This window comes from Phoxinus phoxinus (genome assembly GCF_949152265.1).
Source record: "Phoxinus phoxinus genome assembly, chromosome: 15".
Classification (NCBI taxonomy): Eukaryota; Metazoa; Chordata; class Actinopteri; order Cypriniformes; family Leuciscidae; genus Phoxinus; species Phoxinus phoxinus.
Genome location: NC_136890.1, coordinates 24,328,159 through 24,356,037, shown reverse-complemented (window position 1 = coordinate 24,356,037; position 27,879 = coordinate 24,328,159). Strand labels below are relative to the sequence as shown.

At 37.6% G+C, this 27,879-nt stretch overlaps 1 protein-coding gene across 2 annotated transcripts in view; it reads right to left on the bottom strand.

Moving 5' to 3' along the window:
* Positions 1–2,959: 2,959 nt before the first annotated feature.
* The window catches only part of adamts10 (ADAM metallopeptidase with thrombospondin type 1 motif, 10), a 76,294-nt gene continuing 51,374 nt past the window's right edge, over positions 2,960–27,879 (bottom strand). For both annotated transcript variants that reach the window (XM_079636940.1, XM_079636941.1), the window contains 14 exons: positions 27,037–27,144; positions 26,689–26,834; positions 25,456–25,519; positions 24,857–24,959; positions 19,546–19,679; positions 15,477–15,600; positions 9,869–9,949; positions 8,529–8,692; positions 7,907–8,033; positions 6,250–6,379; positions 5,548–5,752; positions 5,294–5,470; positions 4,680–4,839; positions 2,960–3,510 (listed from right to left, as the gene is read on the bottom strand). In XM_079636940.1, coding sequence (XP_079493066.1) covers positions 3,401–3,510; positions 4,680–4,839; positions 5,294–5,470; positions 5,548–5,752; positions 6,250–6,379; positions 7,907–8,033; positions 8,529–8,692; positions 9,869–9,949; positions 15,477–15,600; positions 19,546–19,679; positions 24,857–24,959; positions 25,456–25,519; positions 26,689–26,834; positions 27,037–27,144 — 1,833 coding nt within the window. In that variant the 3' untranslated portion in view covers positions 2,960–3,400. The remainder of the gene's footprint in view (positions 3,511–4,679; positions 4,840–5,293; positions 5,471–5,547; positions 5,753–6,249; positions 6,380–7,906; positions 8,034–8,528; positions 8,693–9,868; positions 9,950–15,476; positions 15,601–19,545; positions 19,680–24,856; positions 24,960–25,455; positions 25,520–26,688; positions 26,835–27,036; positions 27,145–27,879) is intronic.

The following is a 27,879-nucleotide window of genomic DNA, read 5'->3' as shown; positions in this document are numbered from 1 at the left end:
CATACAAATAGGGCCCCTGATGACAACTTTAGTCATTTATTGTTAGCCTACCAATACGTTAAGTTTCTCTGCTTCTAATTGGTTTAGCCTTCGTCGTCCTCTAAAGATGTGTCTCATGGGAACATAATCCGGCCCTGCAACAGAAATCGTTTATTTTTATATTCAATACAGAAAAAAGTATATTGCAAATATATAGCCTGCTGTATGTGACAACCCACATATAACAAAGAAACGACGTGACAAGTCTGAGGTTTGTATGTGACAGACAAAAAAGTGTTTGAAAACCAAATCTCAATGAAAATGTAAGAAATGCATATACTACAGATCAAATGAAACATTTCTTATTTGTACACAATGCATGTTTTTATTTAGCATTTCAAATCCATTTCAACTGGTCTACATACAATTCGGAGGGCATAAACTACATCACAGGCACATGACGGTACAGCATGTTACTGAGTAGCATGTGAAAATCAACATTTAAAAAAGTTAACAAAAAAAAAAAGTGTGACTGCATTTCCAAAGTGAATCTACAGTTATTGCAAATGTAGCAACACGGCAAAATTTGAACATTAAAAAAGTAAAAAGCTTACCATCAAAAGCAAAACAGCATTTTCATCTTTCACATAATAATTGTACCAAATATAGGATTACAAAGTTAGTGTCTCTGCAGAGAGACTTTAAGAATAATTCTAGTTTTCATAGAATCTTGCTTATATATTTTACCTTAGCAAATGTATTACCTTTAACAAAACAATTCCTACAATAAAAAAATAACATGAATCTTGAGATTATGACAAATAAAGATATAGCACCATACTGTAGCACCACAGATTAGCCACCAGTCCTTGAATGGAGGCCATCTCCTCCAGATCTGCTCTTCAAATCAAACATTCGACATGCTCTGCCAGGACCCAGGACAGGGAGAAGGTCTGTTATGGCTCTCTAACGGTGGTTGAAACTAGTAAGTTTAGACAAAGTTGAAATGCTGATATTTGGAAGGGAATCCAATTAATCAACACATATTATGAGAACATAATAGTTAAAAAAACTTCTGTCATTTAATCACCATTATGCTGTTCTAAACCTTTATGAAACAACATGTTTATTTTTTGTGAGGAACAGAGCCAAATAGAAATTACAAAAAAAGTATTACTTCCACCCTAATTCTTCCCCTTTACTCTCAAATCTCATTTGCGTGTGCACATATTCAAGCGCCAGACTGTCACTTCAAACAATGACTAATATTTTGGTATTTTACTCACACAAACCTATGATATGGCTCTAGAGGAACTTGAATAGAATTGTAGTACTTTTATACAACTTTATAATGCTTTTTAAAACGTTTAACTGTGTGAATCACCCACCACTTTCACTGTATGGAATAAAGCAGCTTGGGCATTCTGCTAAATATCTAATTTTGTGTCCCACAGAAGAAGAAAAAAGGATTTGAACAACATAAGAGCAAGTAGATTATGGCAGAATTCAAACTATTGTTTAACAATCTCAAAGGTAAGAGTATGAATTTTTGGGAATGGTCCTGACCTGATAAAACGAAGCAGGTCACAATTCTGCACTGTCACCACAGTTGATGCACAGAGACTTGTGGTGCATTAAGAGTACAGTACATTACCTTGGGTAAAAAGTGTCTGAGAATAACTATACGGTATGACCTTCCATTGGACTACTACTTAACTACTATTACATGGAAGCTAAACTGGCCTCTCGTTTCCCTCGGTTTGCTAAACAGTTCATTGTTCCCCCAGGTTTGACCGGCGCACGGTATCTTATTAATAATTAGCGTAAACATTATGGGACCGGATGGCAAGAAAATGGCACAGCACCTGCAAATAGCCACAAGGCCGTCAGATTTAAAGATACAGTATACAGCACCAACCACACCAAATGAGAGCTTATGTTATCTGAGTGATCTGAATTGTCTCTAAAGGGCCGTTCACACGGACAGCTAAATTTAATTGTTGAATGTCAACAAGTCACTGCTAGTAAATGTTCCTACCTGAGGCATCCATCTGTATAATGAGGTGCTAAGGTGCTGCCGTTTTAGTGAATTTTCGGCAAAACTTCACGGGCAGAAAAAGGTCATTCTATATTGTCAAGCACAGCTCACAATTAAGCCAAGCAGGCTTTCTGTTGATCAACGCAGCAAATTTGCAACTTTCTGTTAGTCTATCTGAACCCGTCTGCATGGGGGAAATATGTCGTCCTCACGCAACATATCTATTGAAACGACTGGATTCCATCTCCGAATATTCACAAAACAGCGGTTAATGTGACTGCACCTTTTCTCATGTCGCTTTAAATCAACATGAGCATTGGTTGCTTTGTAAATTGCTGTAAGTGTGACGGCCCTTAAAGGGATAGTTCACCTAAAAATAAAAATACATAATTGACTCACCCTCATGTTGTTCCAAACCTGTATGACTTTCTTTTTTTCTGTGATTTCTATTTTATTTTATAGGTAATAGTCTTTTCTTTTTTTAAATAATTTATTGAAAGTCAATGGGGTCTAACCCCCCCATACAGGTTTGGAACAACATGAGGGTGAGTAAATAATGACGGAAAATTCAATTATGCCTTTAAAGATGCACTCAATATTTTTTCCCCCTCAATTTTTTTTAACACAAGCAAAATAAAAATTACTTTCTAAAATATGTTTAACATCCCAGCCTAATAAAAACTGTTTTATTTTAGATAGAGTGGGTCTCTCATGGGGGCAGCCATGTTGAGATCACATGACAAGCTATCTGAATACTACTCATTTGAACTTTTGCTTGTGGAATAATAATACTACTGAAATAATACTGATAACTATTGTGCATGATGATTCACCCACAACACTAGGTGTCAGTATAAGTCCAAGACGATCAGCACTACACAAACAAACAAAAAAATACTGAGTGCACCTTTGAGACTACAGTATGATAAAGACGATATGATAAATCACGATATTGTAATCACATTACAATAATAGACGACTATTAATCACTGAGAACTAGCAGTACAAGTGTGACAGTCCACACAAACACTTCTCTGTATGATGAGTAATGGCCGAAAGCACCACGTGGAAGAGCAAAAGAAACACTGACAGATGTCTTCTGGGCAGACTGGTATTCACAGCAGCAGTGCCAAAGCATCTGGTCGGAGGGAGGGAAAGAGAGCAGCGCAGACATTCTCTCTCTTCCTCTTTCTTTACACGTCTCTCTCGCTCTCATTTCTTCCAGGCTTTCTCCCACAATGATGTCAGTTTGCCAGTGGTTAACAGCACTCCTCCAGTGGAATGCTGAGCATGGGCGGTTTGGGCCATGCAAGAAGAGGAGGGAGGAGAAAATGAGGGCGAGAGAGAAAGAGAGAGACGTAGAGAGTGAGAGAGAGAGGGAGGTCAGTGTCCTTGGCAGGTTTTGCAGCACATCTGTCTGAAGTATGCACGGCTGCAAAACTTGAACCTGAGCACCAGGGGGCAGTATGCCACTGTGTTCACATCTTTACACTCTGCAGGAAACAGAAAAAGTACAGTCAGTCACATGCACATTAAAAATAATTGCAATATGCATCACAGTTTCTTCAAGCATGTAACAAATTTCCACAACAAGTACTTCGTGGTGTATAGTTTTAGGGACCGTGTCTCAATTTGCATTTAACTGTGTTAAAGTATGTAGAGTTCTGCAGGAATGGGGTTTGAGTTAGCATTTTAGCACTTCCATTTCCAAATGAGGTCTGTGGTAACACAAGCTCAAGATATTTTCACATTTTAGTCTTTGACATTAAATACATCAGTAATACCTGTGTAACCAACCTAAAGACTTTGTCGCAAGACTAGTGACTTTTCAGACCCCTTTAGCGACTTCTTTTCAAAATGCACTTAGCAAAAAATCTAGACACTTTTTTGGATTGCCATGTAGTCGCATGAGGTAAACTAGCGACATTTAGTGACTTTTCGGGCAGGTTTTAGCTTCTTATCATTAAAAATAGTTGGCTACACTACTTGAGATTTTTTTTAAGCTTTTACTTGTCCTGAAAATGACTGTTGCTAACAAGTGGCTAAAATGGACTACAGAGTTGCCTGGGAATTTAAACGCATCACGCTTGAACAGGTAAGCTCACTAGTCACTAGTCAGCTTTTATTGTTTATAATTGTGCTCTTGGAAACTATTCAAACTAAAAATTTTCAGAGAAACTTTTTTAAAATAAAGACTGAAGGTTAATGGTAGTAATTCGTTTGTAGTCTACGTTTAGATTTTTACTTCTGGCCATTGTATTTCGGCTTCGAAAATCAGACATTATGTTCATTTGTGAAGATCGTGAACAACACAATGTTTAATAATCATACACTTTTGTTGGTGTATGATGTATTTTCTGCAATAATCCAAAAATCTGTGGAAAATTCCTATTGGGTTTTTGTTGAGGGAAACAGGGTGATGCAAACTTCTGGGTTAGCCTACCAAAATATGTCATCACTGCAGCACTGCAGTAAGACAGTATATCAGTTTTGGCTTTTGGGACTACTATCCTAAAATTGAGTCAGTATAGTTGTTAAAGCTAAAAGAGCAATAGATTGTGGGACATTTTTGCCCAAAAAAACTCCAACATACTATGATTTGTTACATGCTATTATTACATATAAACATAGTCCAGATGGTATGCAAATTGAGACCTCTAACCTTCAGGGTTATCTGTAGGGCCACTGTGATCACACTTGCTCTTGCACTGCTGCATGGAGGCGGGACGATGTGTCTCAGGGCACTCGTTGGATGGCTGGCCAGTGTGTGTCAGACACTGCACTAAACGAATCTCCTGACCCATACCGCACCTAGCGGAGCACTAGAACACACACGTCAAAAAGGACATGGAACATGTATAAGAAAAGAAACTTGGAAAGTTTACACCCAGCAATATTTTTTTTTGTCTTTTAACATTTTTAAACTCGATTCAGTGCATGTTTTCCAAAGACACCACCAACAAAAAAATGCATATAACAAAATTAAGAATCATGTATAAGGTTGGAAGTCTTTGTTTTTGTGACATTTCTATTTATTTAAATGAATGAAAAATATATCGAATGTAAAAAAAAAAAAAAAAATCCCTTGTGCACTAAACATTAGATTGATGTTTTTATTTGCTGGGTCTCACAATTATATTTTTGTCATTCACAGCTATTCAAGTCATAATCTAATTTAGCTTAAACATTAACACTTATATCAGATGTATTAAGTGTTTGTGATAAATGTGTTTGTGTCACAAAGTGACAATCTCACTATTTTGAATTAGATCTCACCTCTCCCCAGGGTCCCATAACCCACTGAGGTGGTGGGCAACGTTGTATGTTGCAGCGCACCCTGGTGGTCGGACGGCTTTGTTTCGGGCACTCTGACTCTGCCAATGTTTCACCATTCTCTCCACTTCTACATAAAATCACCCTGTACCTATAACCAGGACCACAGCTAGGAGTACACTGCAAAAAGAAAAATCACAACAGATTAAGAAAGACCTTACCAAATAACAGAAAATATAGATGTTGTTCTACTGTACCTCAGACCAGTCCAGGGCATGCCATTCTGGTGGGCAACTGTGGTTGTTGCAGGGCTCGGTGATGGAAGGCCGAGGTGGGGTGCAGGCCCCGTCATCCAGGACTTTCTCCTCTGTAGCCGAGATCTTCCTCTTACACAGCACTTCCCGTGTGCGCACACCTCTGTTACAGCTCCGACTGCATTCTGACCAGTCTCCTGTCCACCACCTGACAGAAACACACATACCAACAGATAGCAGAGAATGATGGCACCACATTGATCAGGCATACCAAAGATGTTATGTGAAGTCTTGTGCATATACAGAGGAGTAAAATATATATATATATATTATTATTATTTTCTGATATATTAATCAGAAAGTTTGTAATTTGTAATGTATCATTATTTTGTTTTGAAAAACATTAAAAACATTAATTATAAATGAAAAAATCATAAAAATTATACTAATTAGCAAATGATTGGTACAACAGTGACTGGCAAATTGGTGATCTTTTGGTAATATCTGGAAAGCATAAGGACACATTAGCATTTACTACAAATCTGATGTGGCCATATGCATCCCTGACCATGTCTGAATGTGGTTTGCATGATCGAATTACCACATGTTCCCATAAGCATGCCATTTACACCTGTATTTAGCACAGTGCATATGTGTTGGGATGTTAATGACACACACACACACAAACACATACAGAACACCCACATTGGAGGGCAGGGCTCCAAGTTGCACGGTCTTTTCTTGTCTTTGGGCTTGTTCTTCTTGTCACAGAAATGGTTGTAAACCACAGAGAGGTCAGCTTGTTTCTTGCACACTACCTGCTGGACTTGAACCCCTGTGACACAGAGAACAGTCTTTACTGTATAAATCACACTAGATTATCACAATCCCTAATCATACAAACATGAAGCTTTGATGTCAGTGCCGTTTCATTCTTGTCTTTGTGTAAACACAGAGTCCCTGTGAAGTTATTACGGTTCCAAAATCTAGCGAGCTGCCTTGCTGCTTACCGCCTAAACAGACATCTGCCATCCAAGGCAACATCCTAACTGAAATGGGACCTTATAAGTGGCTGGTTTTATAAGGTCACTAAATTTGTGACAAACATTACAATTCTGTCCTGATTCCAAAAAGCTGATAATTAATTTTAGTTTTTGGGCAATAGCAGATAAAAGGCTAATTCTATATTTAGTAATTCTATACAAAAATAATAATTCTATACTTTTTTTGTATATACTACTGTTCAGAAGTTTGGGGCTTTTATTCAGCAAGGATTAAATTAAATTGATCAAAAACAAATCAGCATATTAGAATAATTTGTGAATGATCTGACACTGAAGACTTATTGAAGACACTATTGAAGCTGAAAATTCAGCTTTGCCATCACAGGAATAAATTAAATTTTAAACTATTAAAATAAAAAACAGTTATTTTATTAAATTGTAGTAATATTTCACAATATTACTGTTTTACTATATTTTGATCAAATAAATCAAATCTCCTCCCCAAACTTTTGAATGATAGTGTATATAACCTGAATAAAAATAAAGTAAATTTAGATATCACAACATTACAATGTACAATATGAAAAATATATATTTATTTTGAAATATGCTAAGACTACTAACAGTGTTAAAGATTAACTTTGAGTGTTACATGATGGCAAAGGTAATCTCAATAATATCTAATATCGGCAGATATATATTCAATATGGATTTTTAATTATATAAAAATAAATCTCTAACACTGGCTGATAACTGATATAATACTGATATATTGTGCATCCATATTTTAAAAAAAAAACTTCACAGTATTATAATAAACGTTTATTTTGCTTTGCCCGCCATTTTGCATTTATTTTAATGCATTGTGGGATTGCCTTTTCCATTACAGCTGTTAACAAACAACCTTCATGATGCCTTTAAGCGATTCTGGAACAGATTCCATGTTTTCGACAGCAAATTAGTTCTGAGCCACAGCTAATAGTTTCTTATCAGCAAGATAAATATGGGTCATTAACTCACAAAGCATGAATACAAGAATAAAGGGGAAAGTGCTTGAGGATCGGAAGTGACATCAAAGCTGGTGTTTTTGGTATATACAGTCCATGTAAGTGTTTTTTCCCAGGCTTTCAAACTGGTCACACACATCCTAACAGGCAGACATGGGAAATGTGCATTGTTTATGTGAACTGTGTTGGACAGCTTGATTTTCTTGTGCATTTAGCCTACATGCACCGTTTACACCGTTTAAATTCCGTATCTTTGAGGAAAACCTTTCAATTACACTTTCATGTGTGAATAATTTCCTTATGTGTGTCAGTTAAAAGACAATTCAACCTTAAAAGAACGAAAACTGTTACCTCCTGCACACAACGCAGAGCAGCGGGACCAGGATGTATAATGCCAGGCATAAACGCTCAGTGGATCTCTGTTGACAGGTGGGTTAAAACGGTAAAGGATCCCAGGATTCTCCTCACGGACCAAAACCTGCAACACACCACACAACAGTGGCCATCAACTCTTTGATTTCAAACGTTCAGCATTTTAATGAAGCTGGATAGTTTGTAATGAAATTAAATAAATAAGAATTGTTTTATAACAGGTTTCGCAAAAAATCTCCCCATCCATTGCTAGAACAAACATATTCCTGAGCCAAACCCACGTTATGGTTTCTGTATCGAGCTGATCTGAATGCTTAAAAAAACCAAGCAATGTTTTGATAGCACAAAGAAACACATTGTTTACATTTTTCATGGCAATAAATCTACAAATGGCTTACCCATTGTTCTCTCAGCATATTAAACCGAGACAGGAGTAAGTACTTATGAAAAAAATGACACATTTCAGCTTGAAATAACATTTACACCGAAAAATTACACTTAGCAAATACATTGCAGCTGTCTAAATTCTGAGGCATCTGTACCAACACAAGCAGTGCACAAATATCCTGCTTGAACAGACCACCCAGCATCTCTGCATTACCATGACGATCAGGGTCATGTTGGTGGGTCCAAGTGCTTCCAGGGTCTCCGGTTCATTGGTGGGGCGGCGATAGTGGAAGGTGGTTCCTGCGATGTCAAAGCGCCGTGGCGTGTCGATGGTCAGCTTGCCGTTGATGAAGTACTGATCCCCCTTGCTCTTCAACACTGTGGTAATCATGGAAAGGGTTAATAATCAACAGGCCTTGATACTTCAACGTGAAAAAAAGAAGACAAATTGTCTTTAATTTACAGGGTTTTCATGCTCTGACTAACCCCAGGGTTTGGGTACACTTTGAACCCTTGATTAAATAAAGTTTGACACTCATAAAAAGAAAGTTGGAACTGTTAAGTCTGGCACCACAATTTGGGGATACTGAAACAAAGCTTTACTAACCAAATACTATACGGAGTTGTTTTAGCAACAGGCATCTAATCAAACTCATGAAGCCCCTAAGGGTTGTGGGGAAAATATGAAACGGAAGGGAAAGTTTTGCGTTCCCCTAAGAAACTTTGTGTTTGCTCGCAAAAGCATTTAAATATGAAGGTTGTTTCTGACATGGAATAAAAAATTTAAAAAGTTAATTGCAACATTTTTATCTAGCAATTCTGACTTTTTTTCCCAGAATAGCGTGATATAAAGTCACAAAAGTTTAAATGGCATGTTATAAAGTCAGAATTGCAAGATATAAATTTGCAATTCTAAGGAAAATTTTTATTTCTGAGAGAAGTCAGAATCGCAAGGTATAAACTCGCAATTCTGACTTTATTTCTCGCAATAACGAGTTTATACCCCACAATTATGACATTATAACTTGAAATTGCAATTATATATAAGGAAAAAAAGTCAGAATTGTGAGATAAAAAGTCGCAATTCTCTTTAACATTTTTTTATTCCGTGGCGGAAACAAGCTTCATATAATATATGAATATATGAAATATGAATACATGAAAAATATATGAAATATACAAATGTTTTGTGAGCGAATGCAATAATCTCATAAATACACAAATATTAACCAAAGGTTCACAAAAGCGCATTTGTAAAATCTGGAAACCTGACTACTCAAGACTAATTACTAGCCCAGGCCAGGGTGAGTTAATGAATGAACAGCGTAAAACATTGAACAAGATAACTCTGGGTAAATGACCATGGGTTAACAATTTAAAAATGTGAAAAGGCACAAGTAATCTTAGCTGAGCCATGAGGCACAATAAAGCCCTTTCAGATCTATGCTTGCAATTCAGCAGGAAAGCTCTTTACAGAAACAACTAACTCAAACAGTTTATTATTTCCTCAGAGAGGCTCATATTTGAGTAAAACCACGAAAAATATTGTCTCACCCAAGTAATTGTTAGAGACGTTGAGCTCTTGGATGTGTATGAATACAGATCCTTTGGGGATTCTGACCACCTCCTCATAACCTAAGAGAGAGTGGACACACACACACACACACACACACACACACACACACACACACACACACACACACACACACACACACACACACACACACACACATTTATTCATAGCAAGAGAACAATGCAGTTAGTGGTGCTTCACTGAGAGTGACTGTGATGGGATATGCAGAGGTTTGAGATTCCGAATGAATTCCTGGGCAACGTCTCTCAGTTCTGCTGCCCAACACACGTGTTTAAGGCCAGATTCCACCACAAGCCTGCAAACAACTTCAGCCTCAGACAAATGAGTAAAAAAAGAAAAGAGCCAAACAAATTTTTCCATACAGTCCTGCCACCGACATAGATTTTGTTGTCAAGAGTCAAGAGGCAATGTGGTGAAGACTGTGCAACAAAATAATAAATTATCAACTAAGAATGGAATTCCTAACGAATTTATTGATTCTGGTTCTGATTCATATGAATGATTTTGTTTCCCTAAAGATTTAATTAGAGATTCTTATACTACTTTTGAGGAAGAAATATAAATAAGAAAAGCAATTCTTATTGCATTTATTGCTCTCAATATTCAGTTGACAAATTATGAAAAACCGATAAAACAAATTCTTGCAAAGGGTGTTTTAAATGCAGCACAAAGGTGGTATTGTTTCATATATTATTTTTTATATATACATAAATAATAAATATATTATACTGTATATTTTAATGAGGCGGCTAAAATAAATGAGATCCAATAATTGGTCTGAACTCAATTAAATAAAAAGTACATTACAAATACTAAAAGTAAATTAATTTGCTCATTCGTGTTTATAATACATCTCATCATAATACATTAATCATGCTTTTTGGAGTCAGACGTGATGAAATGACAGTGAGTCAGATTAATTCCATTATGATTTCAACTGACTCATAAATGTTTTTGATTCACTAAATACAACAGGTTCAATAGTCAATTGTTCAGGAATTGAACTAGTCATGCAGGACACATAATTGTATATATTAGGGGTGCAACATATCGCAATACAAAAATACAACAATATGTATTGTAGATAGTGACAATAAGTATTGTACAGTATATAGTTCACCCAAAATAACATTTCTGTGAGGAAAAAAGTTTTCAGTTTTAGTGTCAGAACTACACTATATAGTGCTATACATAATGTTGAATATAATGTATAATAATGCAATCTGGGAATATTTGTGGGTTCTGTTAATGACAAATGTCTTATGTTACCAGTAAAAAAGTCGCCTAGCCAGAGTGCAAGCATATTTGTCTGAAATAATTCTGTATTTTCAGATTCAGAATCATGAATATTTTTATTCTGGTGTCACCATTGTCCTGTGCATTATGTTATCAGCATCATGTCCAAGCCTATTGATTTACACCCATAATGTTAATGTATGTATAATGCATAATGTAACACCAAATTTAGCATTTTAATCAACAGTACATTTTTTGTTAACCTTTTACTATATGTCTTGGAGTATCGCAATAATATTGTATCATGAGTTCAGTATCTTGATATGTATAGAATGAGGGTGACATGAGGGTATCGTTGCACCCATAATATCAGTGCATGCATGAACTGCTTTACAGAAGCACAATTTATGAAAACCTTTTAAATAAATGGAACTGGTTTTGAATAAGAATTTACTAGAGTACTCACACACACACACACGCACGCACACACACATAGAGAGAAGCAGACAGACAAGAACCACTAGTGGACATTTGTGTGGTTTTGGTCACACAATGACCGGAAGCTTCTCTTTTATTGACCACATTTTAAATAAACTGTTTCTTTGTGTCTAAATTGTGTACCCTCAAGAACCCTGAACTCACAAATACAGCCAGAGCCAAGAATAGCCCATCATCTCAGCCTCGGCTAGCCACTGCGGTCAATGCTCTCCCGCTGCCCGCACAGGGAGTGTCCCACTACAGTTCCTGCAGCTGAGAATAACCTTCAGTCCAGCACAGAGCCAGCAGCCTGCCATTCAACACACCACCCACACCAAACCGGCTCACATTCAAACCTCTGCTATCTTAAAACAGCATCACAACCCTTCCACAGAATTCCAGTGTCATATACCTGTTCATTAGATCAGTGTTGATGGCTGGTTGTGACATCATGTTATGGTAATGATTTAGGTCATGAATATTAATTAGATTGTGCAGATGTGACTACTACCGGTAGATAACCCATTGTACCATGTATTAATATTCAAGAGACAAGACTTCACCGTAGCAGGTCTCTACCATAGTACACACTCTAGACTCTCATTATCACCAAACGCCAGATATTTACATGCAAAATGATTTCAAATTCAAACAGTAACTAGATCACTTAACTTTAGTCAGCATACTGGGAAAGAGTTTGGTCACACTTTACAAGGCCCTTTTATTTAAGCAATTAACATACACTACTGTTCAAAGTTTTGAGGTTGTTCAGATTTTTAGAGAGTGTAATATTGTGAAATATTATTGCAATTTCAAAAAAAGCTTTCCATTTTATTATATTTTAAATTGTAATTTATACCTGTGATGGCAAAGCTGAATTATCAGCATCCTTACTCCAGTCTTCAGTGTCACATGATCCTTCAGAAATCATTCTAATATATACGTATTTGGTGTTCGCATTTGTTATTTCTATATCAATTTTGAAAATGCTGCTTAATATTTTTGTGGAAACCAAAATACGTTTTTTTTTTCAGATCACTCCCATTTCTCACTAAACCCTCATCCTGACTGAAGAGTGTCTGTTTCAGAACAGGCTATAGGAAGGAATTTTGCATGGCTTGGATCCTGTATCCCAGCGTTTATGACTCGGGCCTTGCATGTGAACAGGTAATTATGAAATGCCTTTTCAGAACGGCTGGAGTCCCTGAACACCCCTCAACATCAAGGCAGCTGTCCAACACATATCTGACCTGAAGCACGATGTTCACTTACACACATTGTTTGAGTTTCCATAAAGGGATTTTATAGCTTCTCTAAACACATCTAAAGTCTGAAGAGGGCCATCGACAGAATCTTTGGGCCCCTTTACTGTTTATCACTCTTTGTTCCTTAACTTTTTTAAGAATAAAATGTAAAAATTAATCTGGCCTGGTGGAGAATGTCCACTGATATATGTTGATATTGTGTTATGTTGATATGTGTGTGGACAGAAAATTCAGCTTTGCCATCACAGGAATAAATTACATGTAAAAATATCTTCAAATAAAAGAAGTCATTTTAATTTGTAATTACATTTCGCAAACTTACCGTTCTTAATGCAGCCTTGGTGAGCAAACGTTTGACACGTACAGTAGTTATCTTATTTCTTGCATTTTGTTTTCATATTCTCTCATTTCTATGTATTTTATCCTTAGCCTGCAGATTTCATTTTCTCTCATGCCTACTGTACTTTGTAAACACTGTTTTAAAAGGTGCTATAAAAATAACGTTGTACTTGTCGTTTACTGTAAACTCATTCAGTTTTGCACTCTACCATTAAACTGCTTTTGGCCTCCATCTCCATCCTTCCTTTTCTTTTATAGTGATCTGATTTTCATTTAGTTCTTGACAACATGCTCAATGAAAACTCACGTCTGTTCAGTGTCAGAACATGGCGCAAAGCGATCAGATTATTTTTTAAAGAGAGGGTGGAGGGTTTGAAACATTAAAACAACTTTGTGGATTTTTTTTTATAGTGAAATACATTAAATTAATTATACTAGGAGAACTGCAAAACCTTTCCCACTTTTTCACACCATTTACTATGATCCCATCTCAAAGTGCAAGTTCAAAGTGCATTTGAACATTTTCCAGCTCATGACTTCAATAGCTAATTGAGAAGCGTGTTTACTGACAACTCTCTGGACGCAGGCTAAGAAAGTGCTAACTGGAGAACAGGAAAGAAGAATTATCAGGGGGTTTAAAGAGGTTGGTGTGGGCCACTGAAGGAAGGAGCAACAGTCTCCCTTATGTCCTGGACAATCCAGTTCAATTGGACTTCTGGGTTAGATCCAGGCCTCAAAATACTCCCCCAGACACCAGAGGAACTTGCCAAGGCTGCTCCCAGTACCTCAAACCATGACACACACACACACACACACACACACACACACATCTGAGGTTTTGGGGGGGCTTGGGGAGGCTACTCAATTCAGGCACCAGGCTTGTGTTACTTCAGTTAATAAGAGAAATAGCAGTCTAACATCTGCATTTGCAAGCTTCACTTAACCATTAACAGAAAAATATATATATTATCCATCCTCTGAAAGATACTAAGGGGAAATTTACTCTATTTATTCTATTTAGAGAATAAATTTGTCCCTCTTTATCGCATCGTTTATTTGCACATGATGTTTGCATTGCTTTAGCCCCTAAAAATCAACCAATGGCACGAACACTACTACAAAAATGAATGCTAATCACAATTTGCATTGGCCTCATGCATGGAAATACACAGACAATAAAATGTTTACACATGACATCGCTTTCAACTAAAAACGGAAAACTTTTTATCCGTTTTGGCCATTAATTTATATGACAACTGTGGGGGCCTGAAAACTCAAAACTTAATAAACGATACCGTTATCAAGAATTTGTGAAAACGGTGACTGCATGCGTATTACACGTTCAGTCTATATGTGCATAGTGTTTCTTTACAAAGTGAATACTAGTGGATTTGTGTGAATGGGGACTATTTTGACAACGTTGTCATCAGTACACGAAAAACAAAAACTTTTCCGTTTTAAGTACATTGTTGTTGTGTAAACGTACCCTTAAATTACCCTTTCTATAGGCGGGAAATGTGATGTATTGAAATCAACATGAACTGCTGTTCACAACTCATTTTATTTCCATAACGTGACATATTTCTAATTGATGCAAAGAGAAAATGTGCTTAGAGTGTGCAGTTATAGTATTACCAACGTTTCGGCACAAAAAGTAGCCTTTGTCAAGGTATTACAGATCAATTTATTTGAAAAAAAAAAAAGTTAATGAATGAGTTTATGAAGAAAACGCCCAAATAGCTTTTGAATGTTGATTCATGTGATCTATAGTGACGTCAGCAGAAAAGCAAAGTTGTCTCAGAGCAAAGCAAGTTTTTATTTCTGTGGATTTACAGTTGGTGTTAAAATATGAATCCCTAATGTTTAACTAAATCATCAATGATGGAATTGTGCCCAGAAATAAATGATTTTAGCTCTATTCAAGGCGGAGGAACAATATTTTAGCACCCAACTCTGTGCTGAATTGAGCTTTAGTTTAACATAAGGTGATCATATTTTAACACCAGCTGTAAATCCACAGCAATAGATACTCTACCTCTGTCAATAGAAAAGCTGTTTTTACTAAATCTATCCCATCGAGGGCTTATATTTTAACATTATTTCACAAGACTGTTTGTCTGAAACGAAATTGTCTGTGGAAACTTTTCAACAATCAGGTCCTCAGTGAGAAAAATGCTATTTCAGCAATGCTTCTTTTGCACATATTGTTACATATCGTTCCAGTTCAAACTGAAGTGCACACACTCTGTACCTCCTTCAGACAAGGAGTCATTGAAGACCCCCTCGATGACCTGGCAGCTGCTCCCATCTCCTCCACAAATACGGCAGCGATCTTCCCGAACATCCGAGCCAAGAATCCGGTCACAGCCCACATGCTGCATACAGATGCATACACATATTTAGAGATTAAGGCAAAAGTCACAATGAAGAAAAATAATGTCAAATTTGAAGATATTACACAACATAATGTACTTTGCAAGTAACCTGTCTCAAACAGTAAGTTATTAGTCATATCTTATTTTCAAAACTGAAAATGCAAAACAAAACATTCAAATAAGTATAAAACATTCTTTGTTATCAGAGTAATGAGGCATATCTATACACAAATGAACACATTAGTAAAACTATTTTCCATGCTCCATTTTTATATCAAGCATCATTTATTAAATAATCAACTTTACATCACTTACAGACAAACAGTGTATCAGGAAAAGGGTCAAATAAAACATTAGGGATGGCATAGACAAAGTCATGTGCTCTGCAAAAATATTTCTTGCTCGAACTGAAAATGGCAGAACAACCAGAAGCTGTGATATGACTGATAACGAGTTAAAATGTAAAAATTAAAGTATTTTTTTCCAATTTTTCCCTCATATTTTAGTCAACAGTATTCAGCACTATGACTCCAGACCCCGTGAAATCCCCAATGACAAGGGGCAGAAATTCAGCTTTTCACCCGAGAAACAATTTGACTCTTTTCCTACTTATTATGATTTTATTGTGTTTTTGCATTCTTTTTGAAACATGAAAGCTTGAGTTTCCATTCACTGTAATTGCATAGAAAAAGACCAGTACTACATTCTTTAAAGGGTTCACAAGATGCAAAACAAGTCTTTGATGTCCCCAGAGTGCGTATGTGAAGTTTTAGCTCAAAATACCCCACAGATATTTTTATATAGTATATATAGTATATATTAAAGTTGTCACTTTTTGAGGGTGAACATAAACGTGCCGTTATTGTGTCTGACACTGTTCCTTTAAATGCAAACAAGCTTTTGAGCTTTATTCTGTCTTGATAATCGCGTTCCCGGGGGCGGGTTTATGTCAATTTTAGGGATAGTAATGTCACTAACCCGGGAGGAATGTTCTGTAGTCCTTACCAGCCGTTTGTTGTAGTCCTTAAAAAGTAATTTCTTTAAAAGAAAATATCTCCCTTTGCTTTGAACTTTGAGTTGTAACTTTGCAGATGTTGTTTACGCTCAAACATCAACATTACACACTAACTAAAGTTAGAAAAGTGAAATCATATTCAACCACCCCTTTAATATTTCTTCTTTTCTATAACACAGAAGAAATTAAGTCATAGGCTCGGAAGATTGTAACACATTTAACTAATCGCACGTGTTAACACGTTACTTTTGACAACCATAATACATTGATGTATAATCTTGAGAGCAATCCCAGAACTTGAGAGATCACAATCCATTTAAATTGACATTGTGCAAAGCAAAGCATGTTTCTCCAGAGGGGCCAAATCTGCACAAAAACAGGCCATTGATGAAGAAACCAAAGAGTCTCTGCTGTCAGGATCTAAAAGGTAACACAAAATGAACTCAGCAACCAACAGACCAGAAACTGCTTGAGACTTTCCAAATCCAGGCCTGTGCAACTTCACAAAAATCCCACTAAAGCTCCAAAGACTTTTGTTGACCTGGCCTAGATTCCATAACCTGCAAATGTGTGACCTATTTTCTCAAAACAACAATGGTAAGGCAGTGGCCGCTCAGAGAAGGCAGGCCATGTCCTGTGCTGGACCGAACAGAGCCGAGCTTCGAGACACGTGGTTCCACGGGCTCTTTTAATGCCTTGTGCTTCAAAGCTCTTGCTTTCATAATCAAACCCTTATTGTTTGGAAGCTAAGCCACCATGAGGTTGCAAACACTACTTTGATTTCTCCCCCCGCTGTTCTCCGGTTTTTATATGCACCATAAATAAGAAAGCCGAGAGAATGAGTGAGGAGAGGAGATGGAGGAAGAGAGGAAAGAGAGGAGGAAAGGAAAGAAATGGAGAAATGGTGAGAGTTGACGAAGGGGAGGGTGGGAGAAGTCGCTGTGATCATGTTCAGCTGCGTGCGCTGAGGACAGATGGATCTGGGGGGGGTCACTGAGTTCTTGCAGCATTCAGGGCAGAGCAGAACAGGGCTGGACTGAACTGAACTGTTGATAAAAACAACCACAGGTCTGGACAACAGCGCAAAGATAAACCAGCCCAACTCACTCCAAAGTAGCGCATTCAGCCTGACCTGCGCAGTACAACACAATGAAACACTAAATAAAATACACTACAGTTGGCATTATGAAACATGCTAATAAACAAAAACTTTTAAGGCTGTTTTCACACTTTGTTTGATCCAAACCGGAATTCAATTTCACCTCTCTCACCCCGCTGGGCTATTTTCACACTTTTGAATAAGAAGGGTAATCATCAAAGTGAGTACCACCATGAGTACTAGCGGCAGATGTTTACCACAGTAACTAGCTAACGACTCCAAAGAGAATATGCCAACATTAATTGTTATATTCATGTTTTTGTTGCTTTCAATTTTCAACCAAAACATTATAAGGAATGACACTAGCGTTTAGCTGTCACAGGCGTATTACCAAGGATAAATGCTTTACACTACAATGTGAGCACTACCCCCCCAATTCTGTCATTAATTACTCACCCTCATGTCGTTCCAAACCCATAAGGCTTTTGTTCATCTCCAGAACAAAAATGAAATGATCTTTTTAATAAAATCTGAGAGATTTCTGTCCATCCATTGACTGCCTATGCATCTACCACTTTCAAGCCCCAGAAAGGTGGTAAAGACATAATTTAAGTAATCCATGTGACTGGTGGTTTGTCCTCAATTTTATGAAGTGATGCGAGTGCTTTGTTCGTGCAAAAAAAAAAAAAAAATTAACCTCCAAAGTGTGTTCATTGTTGTGTGAATGCGCGTTGGAGATTATTATAGTAGTAGTAGTAGTAAAGAACAATGAAAATATAAATAAATTGATCATTCTTTTGTGGCGGTTATCTGTCAAAATGATTATTATTATTATTGTTAATAATTATTTAATAAAATATTTTCCCTTTATAATTTACAGGAAATTATACAGTTAATAATGTGACTGGGAAACAATGGCATATGAGGCAAACATTACTGATTGGTTTGTAGTTTTCAACACATTCTTACTGATACTTTTAAGACTGCTTTTAAGTCACTTTTGCAAATTTGACAAAATCGTATCTATGTTAGTCAGTTAACTGGCCAAAATTCTCTCACATCAGCCTCAGGACAGCAGGCTATGCTTATTGTTGAGCCTGGAGTTATATTCTGTAAAATCACTTGCCCTCCTACCAAACGATACTGAACTCTGATGTCTAATAAGCTGTATTGTTAAAGGGTAACTAAACCCTAAAACAACTTTTTTTTAGTTAATGATCTGTTAGACTGGGGCTTTATTAATGCTGTAATTAATAGTAATTCAAGACATTTGGGTATAGGCTAAAGTGTTTTAATTCTACAATATATGGTGTAAAAACGAGTGCTGCCCTCTTCATGTTGAATGGTGGCTATTGCAGTTGATTTTTCCTATTGGAGGTTGTGGGGCCCTGTGACGTAAGAGGGTACCAGCTAACCACGCCCTTGCCTACAGAGAGACTCGTCTCAGGTGCACGCCCCCCCTCCACTGGGCTCTGCCCACTTTTCCAGCATTTTTCAAATATTGCCAGTGGGTGGAGTCAGGCTCTGACCAGGGGTTTAGTTACCCTTTAAGCATCCTTAATAGATTTTAAAAAATGTGACGAGGCAACAATGGAGTCTTACCATTTCAGAGCTCTATGGATTCTCCATATCACTACAATAATGTGTTGATAGATTGGTGGATTTATGTGTCAATCACTAAAAGAGGGAGTTTTTCTCTTCTGTTGTCTCTCTGCTTTGGCAGAAGTTCAAAGCCATCCAAAAACGACAATTGGAAAGGCATATCATACGAACCCTGCCATCTGAAAACTCTTGATATGTATACTTGAAGAAAAGTGCGTTACTGTCTCACCTTACACTCGCCATTAACACAAACGTCCAGAGAGTCGTCCCTGCAGGGTGTGCCGTCCACCACAGCTGGAGCGCGCTCAGTGTAGAAGTTATATCCCTCTGCCAGGCAGTTCAGCGAGCATGACTTCACCCCACCTGCAGCCAAAACGTGCAAAACATCACACCTCAATGATCCTGAGCCATTTAACATGTTACATACTTATAAAAAGAGCTGGAGATGGACAAAGTTGAACGTCTCGAAGACTACAGACAAAAGAGACTAGCTATGCTAATGATGCAGAAACCTCAGCTTAAACTGACTGATGTGTATCCTTCCTCGTGAGCATCACAGGACGTCATAAAATCTACAAAGCTCTTATGCAAGAAAACATTGTTACATGCGGTACACAATGTGAGACTAACTAATGCAAACGCCATTACGCTCATGTTGCTTGTATAGAACTGACTCCTCATGTGTTATGCATTGTTAACTTTACAACATTACACAATGGCAAAACAAATCTAAAAACAAACTGCTGGCAAATTCGCTCCTCAGTTTTAATGCGCTTCTAACAATGGGGACACATGAACGGCGTATTTCATGAAGCCAAACGGAGCTTTATAACTATACTAACTCTGCGGGACGGCCGCCAGCACTCTGTAGAGTTCCATGGCTGCATGTGGTATTTTAATGAGCTTGTGGGGTTTATGTAAGTTAGTTTATTCTTCCACTGCTGTCACATCCTTGAGTAGCAGAAAGGGGGGTCCGGGGCACACTTTAGATGGTTTGCTTAAGATAAAGCAGCTGAAACGCACATACAACACACTGGCTTTATTCCCTTGTCTCCTCTGTAATGGCCCTACAAATTTGAGAAACAGTAAATAAAGCACGTTGGAGGGGAAAACAGCCTCTCTCAGCACATTCCCTGAGAGACAAAGAAGAAATCACACAACTCATGTGACGGACAAGGAAGAAAGAGAGAGGAGACACAGGCTATGTCTCAAAGCTGATGTTATGGTTCCATGGGAGCCTGTTTGCTTGGGAGGTACATGATCATTCAAAAGTTTGGGAAGTCTTTTAGGATCCCCAAGGCTGCATTTATTTGATTAAAAATACAGTAAAACAGTTATATTGTGAAATATTATTACAATTGAAAATAACTGTTCTCCACTTTAACTATTTAAAATGTATTTTATTTCTGTATTGGTTAAGCTGAATTTTCAACAGCCGTTACTTTCATCTTCAGTGTCACATGATCCTTCAGAAATCCTTCTTATGTGCTGCTTTGCTGCTCAAGAAACATTTCTTCTTATCATTAATGTTTAAAATAGTTATGCTGCTTAATATATTTGTGGAAACCAATTACCGGTATTGAATAAAAATTAAAAAACAACAACACTTTTAATCAATTAAAAAAACATTCTGACCTCAAACTTTTGAACAGATGTTTTTTAATTGATTAAAAGTTACAGTAATCATATACTGTATAATGTGACAAATTATTTCTGTGTCATATAAATGTCAGCTTGTATATGAAGATTGTATTTATTTTGTTTATCTATTAGATTTCTCTTCCAGACATATTTTTTTTATCTTGATATTTTGAGATGCGATACTTTAATTAGCATGCTAATAGCTAATAATTTCCACAGAAAATAAAAAATTTAAAAAAAAAACTGCATTTTTAGGACGCCACATCCAGGCAACAATAATTTTGTTAATTATATGTACGCTGCATTCTCTTCCATTACGTTGCGCTCGATCCAGCTGTTTTTGGAAGCAAGGACGCATCTTATATAAACGCCCCCTAAGAAGAGGGGTGAGGTGAACCTGAATCAGCCGAACTACAGTCATTCTATTATCAGTTGACTAGTCACTAAAGCAACCCAGGGACTAGTTGATTTGAAAAAATCTGTAGTACGTAAAATAAACATGGAATGTGTTTGAGAGAGAGAAGAAACATACTGTACATTGATGTATTGTTTAAAAGTGCAAAGCATACTACCCACACTACACACTGTATAGCTTATGTAACAAAGAACAAAGAGTTAATTGACTCATAATCTCACTCATACTGGTACCAGTGTGTGGTTTTGTCGTTGCTCTGGGCCTCTTTTATATTACTCTTGAAAGGCTGGTAGGTCTGAACTCATTCCCCTTGCCTGTACCTGGCAGCGGTGGTGCTAGAACTCTGTGTAATCTTTCTTTGGCTGCCTAAGACCCGCTTGCCTTATCAGTTGAATCACATCTACCACGGCCTTATGTTAAATAATAACTCTTCCTCTGTTTTATAAACCTAAAGAGGGCAGTTTTTGAGCTGCTGGCCAATTTTCTGTTAGTGTTGGACTAATTTGATAAGGTCCTGGGTGCCTGTGAAAACATAATACTGAAGCAGGCTTACGATGGAAACTGCGCATCCCATGAGGCTTTGCTCTGGCAGGCCATAGTTGTATTTTTGAGGTGGCTAGAAGGGGGCTTCACTGGAGTGAATGGGTTTCAGGAGGTTCTGGTGAGAGTGCATACAGCCAGAGCACAATGCATTGAACAGTGTATCTCACAAGGCAATGTGCTCAACCTGAACTTCGGCAAAAGTGATAAAGCGTGATTTTAATCTTTTCTGGACTCATTACTTCAACAGACTGCCAAAAGTTAAGACACTGGCACCCTTATAATGTGATTAAGGCAGTACTGCAATGAAGTTGGAGCTCATGTAAACAGAACGCTGTGATTATGAAAATGTGATTATGATTATAATTAGAGTAACTATAAAATCACAGTAAAATGTCTTCCTCTCATCATTACTGTGTACACTAGCTAAATTTAGCGTCAGTCCAAATTTTTTGTTTTCACAAGCATATTATAATTATTTTTGAAGGATCATGTGACACTAAAGACTGAAGTAATGACTGTTGAAAATTCAACTTTACTATCACTAGAATAAATTACAATTTAAAATACACTGCCAAAAAAAGTTTGGAAATATGCAAATGCTTAAGAGTCTACGACTGGATCATTATTGCAGTGATTATGTTTCAAGCATGCTATACAGTGCTATGCATAAGTTTAGACACCCATGCTAAAGTTGACTAAAAAGATGAATAAAAAATCATCTTTTGGAAATTGAACTTAATGCCTTAATTTAAAAAAATAGGAAAAATCCAACCTTTAAGGACACCAATTTTCGTTGTGAATGAATAATGTATCGTAAATAAATAAATGTTCTTCCTTAAAATACAGGGTGCATAAGTTTGGACACCCCTATGTTAAACTCCCATAGAGGCAGGCAGATTTTTATTTTTAAAGGCCAGTTACTTCATGGATCCAGGATACTCTGCATCCTGATAAAGTTCCCCTGGCCTTTGGAATTAAAATAGCCCCACATCATCACATACCCTTCACCATACCTAGAGATTGGCATGGTTTTATTTCAGTTAGCCTAACAGCTGGTTTGATTTGCATTGAGAGATGATCTTATGGAAAGTACTCCATGCCAATCTCCAGGTATAGTGAAGAGTGTGTGATGATGTGGGGCTATTTTAATTCCAAAGGCCAAGGGAACTTTATCAGGATGCTGAGTATCCTGGATCCATATAGTAACTGGCCTTTAAAAATAAAAATCTGCCTGCCTCTATGGGAGTTTAACATAGGGGTGTCCAAACTTATGCACCCTGTATTTTAAGGAAGAACATTTATTTATTTACGATACATTATTCATTCACAAAGAAAATGGGTGTCCTTAAAGGTTGGATTTTTCCTATTTTTTTAAATTAAGGCATTAAGTTCAATTTCCAAAAGATGATTTTTTATTCCTCTTTTTAGTCAACTTTAGCATGGGTGTCTAAACTTATGCATAGCACTGTATGTTTGGCAACAGTTCTTCTAACCCTAATTGATGGAGTTTGTAGTTTTTCGTTTCTTAAACAATCATATAGGAAGACCCATCATGGCCATATTCCAGGATGACAATGTCAAGATTCATCAGGCTCAAATTGTGAAAGAATTGTGAATTGGCACCTCTGAGTCCAGACCTTTAATTCATTGAAAGTCGTTGGAATGTGCTGGAGTAGACTTTATGGATTGCTTGACTCAATACAATTTTCAATACAAGATCTTGACCAAAAATGTATACACCTCTTAATGGAAATATCATCACAACATTTATTTCCATCAAAAGAAAAGAAAACAAAGAAGTTTCAAACAGAGAGAGAGTGCAGGCCTGAGGTCTATATGCCACCTGACCCTAAAGCAGGGTAAAACAGCAGTCTGGCACTTATTTTAACAGCTGCAAGGGATTTCCATTGTAAAATCAGCTGACTTGATGAAAGCAGCGCTTGTAGCCTGCAGTGGGCTTCTCTCTGTAAGCCATTATGTTATTGGAGAGGCAGATTAAAGGCAGTTATGTCCTTGACAGCCAGCTTCACATTCATCAAAAGCAGGAACTTAAACTGGAGATTCTGGGAGTTGGCAGTCCGCAGCCCGGCATATGGATGCCAGACTGTTATCTGCACCCTCTCTCCCTCTCACACACATCTGTCCTGGACCTGAGCCAGTGTAGAGATTGGTTCTTTGGAGCATGGTGGTCCAGTCCTAATATCTAAACCACCTTCAAAAGCCCTAAACAGTCTTAAACAACAACAATCGAGCACTTAAAACATTCCCATAATCATGAAAGATGTAGGTAGGGAACTGAGATATCACGCGTTTCTGTTCAGTTCTGAGCACACACATTTGCATTAGGTCAAGGGATGCACCAATATGATACGATTACTATTTATATTTTTAAGCCAAAAATCATGTACAGTAGAAAAAGGCTTTTAATTTTAAAACAGGCACAACTGCAGAAATCTATCTTATCCCACAATCATTTAAAAAACACATTTAGGCCTTCTAGAAACCGCTGAAATAAAAAAAAATATATGCATGTCTTTGGACAACTTTATTTAAGGATGAATAAAGAAACAAAAGGTATATATGGATATGCTTTTAAAAGATTTCAAATCTTACAGGCTCTGTGTAAACATTCACTTTTTGTGTTTAACAATAGGTATGCCATCTAGAAATGATACAGTCATTTGACCATAATTTCGCCTATTTAACTCATCGGACCGATGCAATAACGTTCAAAAGTCACATTTATCGGCTGATATCAATATGGCTGTGTCGATATACTTGGCATCCTTAATTTGTTCAATTGGCAGGCGCTTTTATTCAAAGCAACTTTAAGAAAGGAACGTAGCAGTTCAAAGTAAAAACTGGCCAATCAAAGTGACACAAATCAAAGGAAAATGGTCAGAATATCTCAGAACAGGTGCTTTCAGGGTTTTATACTTACCACCCCTGTACGGCTTCCAGGTGTAGAATTTCCCCCGGAAAGGAACGCTGTCGAAGTCCGAGCACTGAATCTCCCGAAAATCCTGAGATCCGACTGGGCATTCCTAACCCACACACATATCAGTCAGTCTGAGGATCTTATGGAGCATGGCAACAGTGAACCATTTACTTATACTGGCGTACGTCTACATCATTTAGAGCAGGGGTGTCCAATCCTGCTCATGGAGGTCCAACATCCATCTAGAAATTTCTAGGCAAGTGTGTTGGAGCAGGTTGGAGCCAAAATCTGCTCCAACACACTTGCCTAGAAGTTTCTAGTCAGTCTCAAGACCTTGATTAGCTGGTTTCAGGAGCTAAACTCTGCAGGACAGTGGCCCTTCCAGGAGCAGGTTTGGACACCCATGATTCAGAGGTTGCCCAATGCACCCCAAAATTTGTCAGAGCTTCAGTCTTATCAACTAATTTAGATGATACAGGAACAGAATCCATTCACAAACCAGCCAAATACCTTTACAAGTGGGATAGAAGTTAATTTGTAAGAAATGTTATTTTCTAACAGACGCACAAAAATCAAGTCAGTGACGTGGCTTTCAAACTCACATCAATGTTGCATGATCTGAAGCGCTTCCTCTCTCCCAGACAATATTTCCCTCCAACCGTTGGCCTGTATCCACACAAGGACAAGCATCAGACACATCTGAGTACAATTTCAATGTAACTCCCAATTACACAATATATTCTGCTCAAGTTCATTTCAGCCAGACATCTTCTGTCTTTCTGTCGATCTGTTAGTTTTTCCGATTTTTCCTGGCATGTCGTCAGACTAGGTTCATAGAGTACAACGGGCTGAGAGTAAGAACATTATGAATCATCAAATCACCCGAATACACTATCGTTCCAAAGTTTGAGGTTGGTAAGATTACTTAATGTTTCTGAAAGAAGCTGTTATGCTCACCAAGGCTGCATTTATTTGATTATAGTTAAAACAGTAATATTATAAAATATTATTACAATATAAAATAACAGTTTGAAATATTATTATAATTCAAAATAACTTCTTTAATATGTTTTAAAATGTAATTTATTTTTGGGATTGCAAAGCTGAATTTTCAGCAGCCATCACTCCAGTCTTCAGTTTCACATGTTACTTCAGAAATCATTCTAATATGGTGATTTGGTGCTCAAGAAACATTTCTTGCTTACATTTTTTAAGGATTCTTTGATTAACAACTGGCGCTTTTCCACTACACAGTACCAGCTCGCCTCACCTTGCCATTGTTTGGTTTTCCACTGTGTAAAAGTTGTACTGGTACCTGCTTCCAGATACTTTTTTCGCATCACCTTCGGCGAGGTTCTGAACGAGCTGAGGCGATACTAAAATGTGACGTGAAACACGGCAGACTGCTGATTGGTCAGAGAGAATCGTCACTATTCACTGCATCATCATTGCACGCGCCAGACGGAGTATCCTGAATAACCCCGACATTTTTAAATAGTTTGGCCAGAGATTGTGTGATATACCCATTACCAATATTATGTAAAACAGCATACACTCGATTTCCTCCATTGTCCTGTGTGTGTGGGTAGCGGGTGTGTGTCGCATCGTTATGACGACCAGGTACTATTGTGGAGGTACTATCTGCAATGGAAAACGGAGCGAGAGGCGAGGCGAGTCGAGTCGAGTTGAGCTGGTACTGGTAATGGAAAAGCGCCAAAAGTAAAAACATTTTTTATTTTTTTGGAATAGAAATCTTTTGTAACATTATAAATGTCTTTACTGTCACTTTAGATCAATTTATTGCATCCTTGTTGAATAAAAGTTATAGTACTCACCTGGGGCTGTCACAATGGCGAATAGAGGATGAGACTCCACCCCCACAGGTGCGACTACACTCCTCCCATGGCGACCAGTGGCCCCACCCACCATCTACACCCTCTGGACGTGTTCCATACGGCACACACACTCTTTTGTAGCACCACTAATGAGAAAATATCATTAATCAACATTAAATATGCAATATGTGATGACTAAAAACAATTGCCAATATATGGTGTACATTTATATCATATAATACAAAACCATTTAATTATCAAACATGATCTACCCATCAAGCCAAAAAAAAATCCTGAGCCTTGATATATCTGTGCACTGATATTCATCCCAGAATTCCCTGTCCTTACCCCTTTTTCGATGGTGCTGGTCTGGCAGATGGTGCCCTCGGCTGCTGGGATACTACTGGTGATGCAGCGATTCCCTTTACTCATGCACCAAAGCTCACTGCACACTTCCTGAACACACACACACAAGCCACTAAACAAAACTCCAGACAATGTGGGAAAAACAGACATTAAGAAAGACTCAAGAGGCTGAAGAACTGTGTGGAAAGAGTAGAATTAGGACATTCCTGCACCAAACAGCGTCCTCCAACGTGGCTATTTGGTTGCTAAGGTGCGCTAAGTGTTGCTAGGGTAATTGCCCTTATACTATGGTACTGAATGTTTATTACTGTACATTCATGTATGGTTCTTACATGATACTTTAAATAATATTACAGTACTTCTATGGTATAAATATGTCCAATAAAACATTTTTTTTTTCTTTTTCTGCCAAATCTCATAATGTAGATCAGCCGCACACTGCATTTTAGATCTAGTCAATAACTTCCTGCTTTATTAGACTACATAGTTACAGTGAGAGCTGAACTAGTGTGTGTACTCCTCCTCCAGATGTTCAGTTTCCTGCAATGGCATCCCATAAAGCAGTCAATACCTAAAGCTGGACTCAACATGAGCAGATATAGCTCACTCTACAGACTGAGCTCCACTGTGTGTCTGTGGAGGTGTAAAGGTCAACCATGGCTGGCAGAGAATAGAGCCACAAACCAAAAAATATCAAATTTTTGACCAACATGTGGTTTTGGACAAAAGTGGCAGAATGCCAGCGGTCTGAAGTCTTGGGGGGAGCAAAAAGATGGAATGTTACAGCCAGCGAAAGGTAGAGCTGCCATCTGGTGCAGATTTACA